The sequence below is a fragment of the Micromys minutus genome (assembly GCF_963924665.1).
Source record: "Micromys minutus genome assembly, chromosome: 19".
Lineage (NCBI taxonomy): Eukaryota > Metazoa > Chordata > Mammalia > Rodentia > Muridae > Micromys > Micromys minutus.
In genome coordinates, this window is record NC_137954.1 from 7,672,989 (window position 1) to 7,684,709 (window position 11,721).

The following is an 11,721-nucleotide window of genomic DNA, read 5'->3' on the forward strand; positions in this document are numbered from 1 at the left end:
CCCTGCACTGGCCCTGCACTGACCCTGCACTGGCCCTGCACTGACCCTGCACTGACCCTGCACTGGCCCTGCACTGGCTCTGCACTGACCCTGCACTGGCTCTGCACTGACTCTGCACTGACCCTGCACTGACCCTGCACTGACCCTGCACTGACTCTGCACTGGCTCTGCACTGACTCTGCACTGACCCTGCACTGACTCTGCACTGACCCTGCACTGACCCTGCACTGGCTCTGCACTGACCCTGCACTGACCCTGCACTGACCCTGCACTGACCCTGCACTGGCTCTGCACTGACTCTGCACTGACCCTGCACTGACTCTGCACTGACCCTGCACTGGCCTTGCACTGACCCTGCACTGACTCTGCACTGGCCCTGCACTGACCCTGCACTGACCCTGCACTGGCTCTGCACTGACCCTGCACTGACCCTGCACTGACTCTGCACTGACTCTGTACTGGCTCTGCACTGACTCTGCACTGACCCTGCACTGACCCTGCACTGACCCTGCACTGGCTCTGCACTGACCCTGCACTGACTCTGCACTGACTCTGCACTGACTCTGCACTGACCCTGCACTGACCCTGCACTGACCCTGCACTGACCCTGCACTGACTCTGCACTGGCTCTGCACTGACTCTGCACTGACTCTGCACTGACCCTGCACTGACCCTGCACTGACTCTGCACTGGCTCTGCACTGACCCTGCACTGACCCTGCACTGACCCTGCACTGACCCTGCACTGACCCTGCACTGACCCTGCACTGACTCTGCACTGGCTCTGCACTGACTCTGCACTGACCCTGCACTGACCCTGCACTGACCCTGCACTGACCCTGCACTGACCCTGCACTGACTCTGCACTGGCTCTGCACTGACCCTGCACTGACCCTGCACTGACCCTGCACTGACCCTGCACTGACCCTGCACTGGCTCTGCACGGCAGTTGTCTCTGGTTGCCTGAGTACAGGAAGAAGATTAAGGAGCAGATGAGGAAGAAGGTCAGGAGGGTCAGAGGAAGTACCTGCGCCCTCACACTAGCGCTCACGTGATGGAACAGTTCCACAAGCGAGCACTCACCCCAGCTTCTCAAATGAGAAATATGTAGGCCAGCATAGATCTATTTCCTTCCGTTTTGGACTTCAACTAATATCCTACATCTAAAATATTTTTCTTCATCATAATGAACAGACATGAACACAAAGAGAACAGTCCTGAACTTTGAAGAAACATCTGGTCTCCGAGTAAACATCCAGCCCTGTCTGTCTGTGTGGCAAGCTTCCTGATTCTTTTAAAACATTTGGTCTACAAACCCTGACTTCTTAAAAGAAAGCAGCCGGGGAACTATACAATAATGTGGAACAAATTCTTAGGACCAGAGAATAAAATATAATGTAAAGTTATCTTTAGAGCTAGGTGCTGGTTGTACACGGTTTTAAAGAAAATCACAGCCGTTCAATGGCTCACATGGCAATGGGGCAGGGGTTGGTGATGTTAGTGTGACACACAGAATCTCCAGTGCTCTGTCAGTTTCACTTTGACCTGTGACAGCTTGGAGTTCTGAATCTGTCACTCTGTGTCTTACCACAATAAGCCTTTGTCCCCTTTTCTGTTCCCATATCCAAGTTACTCATTCCTTCCTCTGCTGTGTACACCGTGCTGTGTTTGAGACCCTATCTCAAAAAAAAAAAAAAAAAAAAAGATTCTATCGGCATTCTCACATTGCCATATAAGTGTGTGTGTGTGTGTGTGTGTGTGTGTGTGTGAGTGTGTGTGAGTATGTGTGTGTATGTGTGTGTGAGTATGGTGTGTGTGTGAGTATGTGTGTGTAGAAGTAAGTGGGGCATATTTTTGAGAGAAATTTAGGGGTTCTAAGGAAAGAGATTAACAACTCCAAATTCCAGATCTTTACCTGGCTCATTAGCCCGTCCCTTGTCAGGTCCTGGCCTGTATAAGAAGCTTAGCAGAGAGTGTGGGAGACAGAAAGCCAGTTAGCATCTGTTGTTAAAAGTCACGGGGCACTAATGTTGTTAAAAGATGACATCCCTGGTTTCGGCACCGATGTTAGGAAAAGGATGAAGAGTTGGGGGAAGGATATGGCCCATGGAGGTGCCGTGAGGCCTGGGGGCAAGGGAGATGCCTCTGGGGGTCCATGCTGGGAATCCCTTTCCCCTGAGGGACCAGCCACATGACGGTATAGTACAGAATAGAGTTTATTCAGGTCATGGGAGAGTTAAGAGGGTAGTAGAGGCAGAGAGAGAGAGAAGAGGAAAAAGGAGTGGAGGGGGAGAGGCCGGCCATGAGCACGTGGAGGGAAGGGGAAGAGGAGGAGTAAGGGGGAGGAGAGCAAGGCTGCAAGAGAACAAGAGAGAGAGGAGGGGCAAGCAGCCCCTTTTATAGTGTCAGGTCACTGGGGGCGGAGCATACCTGTCTACTGCCAGGTAATTGAGGGGTGGGGTTTACAGAATCCCAACAGCATCTTCCTCCCTGGTTTCTGCCTGGAGCGCCTGTAACTTCTATGTCTGCAAGTGTAAGATGAAACACATGCATTTCTTCCCAGGTTGTTTTTAATCATGGTGTTTACTATAGTGGCAGGATGACAAACTAGGACAGGATCTGGTGAAGAGGGACACCGACTTTCATCCAAAGGCTTTACCAAGCTGGCCTTGCTTCTCTGGCTGGCTTGGTAGGAGTCAATTAGGTGTGTATGTACATGCATGTGTGTGTATGTGTAAAATGTGTGCACGTATGTATATATGTGGTATGGATGTGTACGTGTGCATATGTATGTTCATGAGTGTGTGAGTCTGTGTGTGTATGTGTGTGTATGAGTGTGCAAGTATGTGTGTGAGTGTATGTGTGTGAGAGAATGTGTGTGAGTGTGTGTGTATGTGTGTGAGTGTGTGTATGAGTGTGTATGTGAGAGTGTGTGTGTATGTGTGTGTGTGAGTGTAAGTGTGTGTGTGTATGTGTGTGAGTGTGTGAGAGAGTGTGTGTGTGAGTATGTGTATGTGTGAGTGTGTGTTGTGAAGAACTTCTTTCCATCTCACCCCTCTATCTGAATGTTTTCAGCCGTGTTGGTTAGGTATTCTAGCCTCATTGTTCTCACGGTGAGGAGGGCAGAGCAGGGCACACCAGCAAGGACTTCTCAACTGCGCTCAGAGTGGAGTAAGTGGTGTAATTACAGCATCTACAACAGGCACAGCCTTTGAGGACAAGCCTTTGATTTGATGTCACACAGGGGCTTAAAGGGGAGGTGGTGGCTGTTTCTGGTCGGTCGCCAGCACTCCGCAGTGGGCAAGCAGCTGTCAGCTCTCTTGCTTGCCGAGTGCTTTGGAAGAAGGAACAAACGGTGTTTATGACCTGTGGGTGTGGCTGTTACTAGTAAATTAATGCTACACTTTCTGTAAAAGCCTTGCTGTATCTTACAGGACTGTGAGGAGCAGTCTGTAGTTGCTTTGAAACTTATACAAAGCTGGGGAACTTTTATTGCTACAATTAAAACATGTTGAGGGTTGAACAACATTGTCTCTTCTCAAAGCTTCTAAACTGAAATATCTGTTAACGCTTTTCATACTCCTTTCCTAAAAGCTTCAAAGAGCGAACCTTTAAATGCCAGCCAGTGGACATGGTGGCTCGCCCTTGTCGTCCCTACATTTGGGAGGCTGCCACAGGAAGATTGCCACAAGTTCTGAAGCTGCCTGTGTTGTATAAATGAGTTTCAAGCTAGGCTGGGCTACAGCATGAGGCAAAAAAAAAAAAACCAAATTACGAAAACAGACACAAAGCCATGTTCCACAATAAAGCCGAGCAGTTGCTCAACCCTGAAAGTGTGGCTCAGATGACTAATTCTATGGGAGCTATATGCTCATGTCTGCCAACGTACCTCTGAGGACTGGCTTGTTCTTATGAAATGCATCTAGAATTGTTATCTTAAGTGAAAACAAAATGTGCAGACTCCAGCAAGTGACTTTGCCACAGTTTTAAAGGGGGTAATGGCCTGACAATCTTCATGTTCTCCCAGCAACTGTAGGACAGAGTTAATTTCTACAAGTACCAAGTCCTACATGAACAGGTCACACCCAGTTCTTGTCCCAGCAGACCCTGCATGGTGGGTTTTACTGCCTGACAGATTAGGACATTGATTTGTTGTTAGTGACTTCTGAGGCTGGCTGGAACCCAGGCAGGAGGATGTGGGAACTGGAGCGCTCAGATGTCCACAGGAAGGAAAACGTCATTGGTTTGAACCTCGGTTGCTGAAGATTTGTGAATTCAGACATGAGATCAGCCAAACATGGTTCTCAACCTTTCTGATGCTTCAGTCCTTTAATACGGTCCCTCCTGTTGTGGTGGGTCCCCAACCACAAAAGTATTTCATTGCTACATCATATCTGTAATTTTGCTACTGTTGTGAACGGTAATATTTGGTATCCAGGATATCTGCTATGTGACCCCTATGAAAGGGTCGAGGCCCACAGGTTGAGAATTACTGGTTTAGACTGTGACAGACTGTTAAGTATCTTAACATGTGGCTATTAAGAGGATTATGTGGTGATTTAAGAAACCAAGAAACAGGCTATGATGTAAATAACATTTCAATTTTTGTTTATTAATGAAACCGGCCACCGCTGAAGTCACTCAGTATTATTAAATAAAGTAACAATTTTTCTTTTTCTTTTCTGTCCCCTTGTATTTTGAGACAGGGTCCTAGGAGCCCAGGCTAGCCTTGAACATGGGGACAACCATCCTGCACCAGGCTGGATTTAGAGGTACGTGCTAACTTGCTTGGCACTGGACACATGGTACCCTGGGAGTCCTGTGAGCTGCCTCTGCTTTCTCCTTCACGTACGGAAGCTCCTCTGGGCTTTCTGTGCTGAGTCCCTCAGGCCACAGAATCCCCCGCTTCTGGCCCTCAGTCGCCCTGTCTGCCTTGTTTGTCTTTTCGTCATCCATACCCCATCCGCTCTTTCAGCTGTTCTCCGGGGGTGGGTACAGCGCACACAGGAAACGAGCACGGAGCATACAGCTCTCAGGTCACGATATTTAATGGGAAACAGGAGTGACCTGCTCTCCCGAGGCCTCCCATTCTGCCCTTTCCAACCTTGGTTCCCCCTCCACCGTACGGAGCCCGATTGTCCAGGAGTCACTCCTTGTTGTTCTTCTAGTGCTGGAGACTAGGAGTAGAGCCCTAATCTCTACAGTTCCGGGTCAAGCAGAGGCAATGAGCTAAAGGAGCAGCCTGCCCCTGAGCTACTGCCAGGCTAACTGGAGGATGTGTTGAGCCTTATGAGATGGGATCCTACAGTGGCTCCTCAGTGTCTCACTCTACACCGCGCAGTGTTGGGCTTGCCTGTGAACAGTTAGAGTTGTGCTTCCATTGCACTGAGAGTGGTCAGCAAAGGACGGCCACAGAGTTTAGCAGTGTATCCCCTTTGGCTGCTCTAGCACGGTGTGCAGAGTTGATCGGGTGTGACTGGGGCCACACGGCTCAGGAAGCCTACCACAGTTTGGTCCTTTACAGAAACCATTAGTGGATGTCTGCAGCCCAGTGTCACTCATGCAGGTGGTTTGGGGATTCCCGATTGCTTGGCTTGGACATTCTGTGCATCACATGGTGTGTGTGGGCACCGGGCACATCTTCAGTCAAGTAGAAAATGTCAATTGTTTTTCAAATGATTGTAACACTGTACTATACCTGATATTGGCAACCTTTCAAAATTTTAGCTCTTCTGGGTGTTTTGTAATAGTGGTTTTAATATGCATGCTCCTGAAACTGATGACCAGAATACACGTCTTTGGGCCACTTGGATTTCTGGTTTGTCTGTCAAGATTCTTGTCTATTTTATTGGGCTGTCTTCTCCTTGTTGTCTTGTAGTGGTGGTTTAAACACGCAGGGCAGAGTCTCACTCATTCTTCACGTCTTGGATGAGGTGGCTCCCAAGAGCCTTTCTGGACCTGCCCACTCAGGTCCTCTGCAGCCCCAGACTGCATCACAGGGCACAGTGTGAAAGAACACTGTGACTGCATGCTTCCTGCCTGGTTCCTGCCACAGGAGCTCCTACAGGGCCAGCCTGCTCACATGCATGGAGCCGGGCGATTTTAGAGTGTGTGCAAGAGGCGCCTGAGAGCGAGCTCTTCCCTCACGAGCATCACAAGCACAGGCAGGAAAAGGAGTCGCAGAGATGACGAAGAAAGCTGTCAGGAACGTCTGCGCATTGTCCGTCTTCTTGGTTTGATTTTGAGTCAGGGCCTCATGTAGCACAGGTTGGCCTCAGACTTGCCGTGCAGACAAGAGCAGCTTTGAACCTTCGATCCTTCTGCCCCCACTTACACAGCGCTGGGATTACAGGTCTGTGTCTTCACACTTTGTTTTATGCAGTGCAGAGAACTGAACCCAAAGCTTCATGCACACTAGGCACAGACTCGACTAAGCTCTTGACAGCTGTAAAAGTGGGTCAGCTGGATGCTATTATTAGAGACCCCTTCCTCTTCAGACTCGGAATGGAATTCTTTCCCACAATCGTCTGTGTTTGTGAGGTTTGTTATTTTTCTCAGGTGGGCCGTGTCGCCATTTCAAACAGAATGGAACACTTTATATAGCTTAGTAAAAGGAAGAATAGACATTACGCCCATGTGTAAGAGGATTCCGTCCATTACTGCTAGTTACCCCCCCCCCCCACACCTCCAGTAGCACTTTAACATCTCAGACTCCTTTGATTGCCTGGGGGACATCCGGAGTTCATCAGATTGATACAGTTATACAAAGTGCAACTTGGCTTGTGAAATTTCTCTTCACCTTTGTCTCCTCCCCCGCTTCTCTGTTTCTGACAGGTGTAGTTCAGGCTGGCGTCAGACAGACAACCTTCCTGTCTTCTAAGGCCTGGAGTTACAGGCCTATGCCGTCATGCCTAGCCTTAAAAAAAAACCTCTCTTTCTGACCATGTATTAACTCTTACTGACTTTCAGTTCATTCTCTGTATAGAGACGTTCCTATTCTTGACTGTCCCCAACCCTCACATAACTGACCCCTTCTGGACTAAGCCCGTGCCCTCGGCTTGCTGTGTTATTTGAGTTACTCTCTCTACAGCTGTGCCCCAGATCAGGCCAACACACTTCGGCTGGGCCCACGCCCCCTCTTTGAAGACTTTGCCCCTCAAGCCATCACTTCCAGCTAGGAATACAAGAAGAAGCAAGAACTGTGTCAAGAAGGAAAGGGATGAGGTGCCTTGGAGACAGGTGTTCTGACAGGAGGGACAGAGCAGCTTTAGTGAGCCCCCCCACCCCATGGCTACTCTCCTACCATTTCCTTTGATATCTAAAGCAGCCTTCTGGTGTGAGCAGTGTTAGAATCCCTGTTTGCAGTTAAGGGTCTGGGCAGCAGCTTAAAAGGAATCATGACCCCGGGAAGTCATGACCTGGGACTCAAACTGTGGGTTGCAACTCTTTGGGGGGGGGCATCGCATATCAGATATTTACACTATAATTCATAACAGTAGTAAAATCACAGATATGAAGTAGCAGCGGAAATGATTTTATGGTTGGGGTCCCCACGGCATAAGGAGGTAAGGGTCCAGCATTAGGAAGGGTGAGAAGCACTGGGTGGGAGATGAGTGTGCCTTAATCGCTACGCTATTGTTTTCCTTGTTGAGATGTGAGGAATGACAGGAAGACCCCCTCCCCAAACCAACAAAACAAACCCCCAAAACCAAACACAAACAGAAACAAAAAACAAAGAAGTCACTGTAGGGGGCTGGAGAGGTGGCTCAGTGGTTAGAGCACTGACTGCTCTTCCAGAGGTCCTGAGTTCAGTTCCCAGCAACCACATGGTGGCTCACAGCCATCTGTAATGGGATCTGCTGCCTTCTTCGGGTGTGTCTGAAGACGGCCCCGGTGTACTCACATATATGAAATAAATACATCTTTAATAAAAAAGGGAAGTCACTGCAGAGGGCAGAGGAAGCAGAGAGGGATGGCTGGCTATGGAGAGTGAAGAGAATGTGAAGAGGACATGGATCTGGTGTGTGTGTTCTTGCGTGTACATGCGTTCACATGCGTGCATGCGTGTATGTATGAGTGTGTGTGCCCGTGTGTGTACATCATGTGGAGGGTAGAGATTGATGCTGGTCACCATTCACAACCACTTTGTCCCTTATTTGGGGCAGGCAGGGTTCTCGTTGTATCTGGCGCTCACAGACAGCGGCTGGCTGGAAGGTGCTCTCCACACATCTGCCTGCCTGACCCTCAGCCTGGGGTCACTTGACACACCTGGGTTTTCTGTGGGGCTCCGGTCCGTGTGCTTGGACAGCAAGCATTTTGCTGACTGAGCACTCCCCTGCCCCTGGCTGGATGTTTGGCGAGAGGTTGGGAAGAGGGCAGTGTAGAGGGTGCACACCCATAACACAGGGGCTGCTCTGAGCCATTGAGCAGTGATGAAAACTACATTTCATTCTGCTACAGCACGTGCTGTGGTGGCTTGTACACGCTTGGCCCAGGGACTGGCACTTTTAGAAGGTGTAACCCTGTTGGAGTAGGTGTGTCACTGTGGGGTGGGCTTTAAGACTCTCACCCTAGCTGCCTGGAAACCAGTATTCTGCTGGCACCCTTCGGATGAAGATGGAGAACTCTGAGCTCCTCCTGCACCATGCCTGCCTGGATGCTGCCATGCTCCTGCCTTGATAATGGACTGAATCTCTGAACCTGTAAGCCAGCTCCAATTAAATGTTGTCTCTATAAGAGTTGCCTTGGTCATGGTGTCTGTTCACAGCAGTAAAACTCTAACGAAGACACATACATTATCATGGAAACTTGGAACAACAGAATTTGCAAAGCAGTGATTGGGGAAGGGGAGAAAGGTAGAACAGAGTGGGAACAACTTGTTCGAGGTAAACTGTAACATAACATGGGGACTTGGACTTGGAAGGCTCCCCCTCAAACTTGATTCTTTCTTTGTTCCATGACTTCTGTTTGGGAACAAAAAAAAACAAAACAAACCACCCCAGAACTGAGGGAAGTAAGAGACAAGCTCATTGTAGACACACACAGCTGTCATAGGCCATTCTGTTCTCACCGAGGTTTCTCACTGTGGTGTAGCCCGGCACCTAGGAGCAGCCGCTATTCTTCCTCTTCCCAGCAGTCCCAGGACCCCATGGCCAGTGCCAAGCAGAAGGCTGGCATGCGTTAGCCCACCCAGACTCACTATCACAGACACTGGAGTGGCAGGCAGGTGGCTGAGAGAGCCTAGGAGAGAGAGGCGGGCTAACTATGCCTGGAAGAGGGGGAGGAGCTGGGCTGGTACCCAGAGTCCTGGCTTCTGAAGCAAAGGCAAAGAAAGGCAAGACCAAAACAAATGGTTGAACAAAAACCCCAAACAAGAACATGTGAGAGAACTGGGAAAGATGGGCCCCGGAGACCAGGCGCCTGAACCAAATAGGAAGCAGATGCTACCTAAAGTCCTGCGCCTGCCTGAGTGTGCACATGCGCACTCCAAACCCATGCCTGTGCTTTTCAGTGAAATGACCCTTCACTGCAACATCTAGAGTGGAAGGTGAAAATTATGCTCCTTTCATGGAAAAGGGCTTCTGATAAAACAAAACAAAACAAACAAAAATGACTGCTGAATAAAAGCTGTGTGTCTTCTTGATTCAGAGGTAATCGCTTGTATACAAATTTATTGGAGGCGCTAACATTTTGGAACGGCATGAATCAGAAAAACGTTAACCCCTTAAAGTTCTATAGTCCTAAGGTGAGCTGGGCATCGGGATCCTACAGTGCACATGACAATGGTTTTGGCTTAAAGCTTCACGAAGACATAAGAAAGGCATGCTTTTACGTCTTCTGAGTTTCCACCCAATCCAGTCCGTATTGACGAGGACCAGAGCCCGGCTTAGAAGCACCCAGTCACAAGGGATTTTCTCGAATGACTTTTTAAAAGGCATATAAAAGCTTATGACTGTTTGGCTACTTTTCCAGCAGCATTAACTCAATCCACTCTAAATTCACACGACACAGAAGAAAATTGAGAATATTAGCCTTTCTTCTTTTTGGCAGCCTGGTCCTTACTTGGATTCTTTGATCAACATAGTTGATGACTATGTTTGAAGAACAGGTACAGATCTTCTGTGTCTCTGACTTTTGCTTGCTGGCCAGCTCAATTTTTAACAAAGAAAAATGGGCCGCTCTTGCTTCGTTCACAAAGATGCACTGTTTCCAGAGAGGAAAGGGTGGCAGGGGCGGCGGAGAGCAAAAGACAGTATTCAGATAAATAGTGCCGTCTTCTATTAACTAATGGAATGTATCATCAAAGAATTAAACTTGGAACTTAATACTAGTATTTGGAAAACGCAGCAAGCAAATTTCTCTAAATTTTATTTCTTTCTCTCTCTGTTAGCACATCCTAACTAAAGATGTGGCTTGTTTTACACACTGTTATGGCCCGTCAGGGAAATGAATTCAGAATTTCCATGAGGGGAGGGAGGCAAAACCTTGGGTCAAGAGGAGGCACCTCAGTCCCTTCCTGGAGCTGCCGTCAGGGCTTGTTTGTTTGTGTTTTTAACTTTTTGGAACAGAGTTTCTCTGTTAGGGATGGAGCACCCACCAGAGGGAGTGCCTTCCAGTAGGCTACTTTCCCCCATTAAAACAAAAACAAAAACAACTCCTTCCCCCCCCCCCCCCAACCTTTTAGTTTGGTCAAAAGCATCGCATGAGCCACACAAAATTGAGCCCAACGGCCACCTCAGAATCGCCCCGGTGGAGTTTTCCTCAGCGCATGCAAGTAACACTGCCCATAGCCCGCAGCCCCTGCCTTTCAAATCTTTTCAAAACACAAGCTGTCACTAAGGCTCCAGCAATTTGGCCTAGAAATCAAACGTTTGTCCCATGTGCTTTAAAAATGAAAGGAACATTTCCAAGTGGTTTTCTTAATTTTGTATAGTACATATAAGCCATGTTTTAAAAAAAAAAAAAAGCACACAAAACAAAATCTTTCCAAATATAATTAAGAAACAAAGCGTCCATTGTTATGTGGACCGATTTCATTATGGGAAAGAGCTTAAGAATCCACAGGTCCACACTTCAGAGAATTTGTATTCTCTTATTTTGGAAACATAGTAACTACAATGGAAATAAATAGTACCTTGTAGAGTAAAATCCAGCAGTGCATATTCATAAGCAAATTCTGTCTTTGTTTCCACTTGTGGTCTCTTGAGCGTAGAAAATATTTTCCCAGGGCTGCTTTCATCAGGGTCTTCCAGCTTCCTAAGTCCGCACCCCATGGCAAAGTCTGTGAGGAGTCAAGGTTGCAGGGAAGGGCCAGAGAACCAAGAGCAGTCAATTTTGTTGTTGAAGCTGCGAAAACAAAGTTACAGACCTAACTGCTTTGATTTGGTTTTCAGCGAAATGATAGGTAACCAGAGAGAAAGCGGTGGATCCAAGGCGAGGAGCTGCGGACTTTATCCATTCTTCTGTAGGGACACGGAGCCCATGGTTTAGCTCCAGCTCCAGGATCTCTGAGGAGCTCACAGGCTGCTGCAACTCAGTGGAGATTTTCCATGCCACGTCAATTCACCGCCAGCCAGCCCCCTACCAGAGTTCTGCGGCTCAGGGCATCGGCTTTGTCTCACCCAGTTAGCTGAATGGAAAAGAGGTGTCCAGAGACGGACTCAGAGGCAAAAGTGCAACTCTGGTGTGATTATCTGCGGACAGAAGATAAAGTCAGTCAAAG

The 11,721-nt window shown here is 48.4% G+C and overlaps 1 protein-coding gene across 1 annotated transcript in view; it reads right to left on the minus strand.

Annotated features, from left to right (window-relative positions):
- RFTN2 (raftlin family member 2) overlaps window positions 1-11,721 on the minus strand; it is a 46,034-nt gene extending 34,313 nt beyond the window's left edge. Inside the window, exon 1 of the mRNA XM_080932694.1 lies at window positions 11,134-11,721. Within this exon, the coding sequence (XP_080788820.1) occupies window positions 11,134-11,272 (139 nt within the window). The 5' untranslated portion in view covers window positions 11,273-11,721. The remainder of the gene's footprint in view (window positions 1-11,133) is intronic.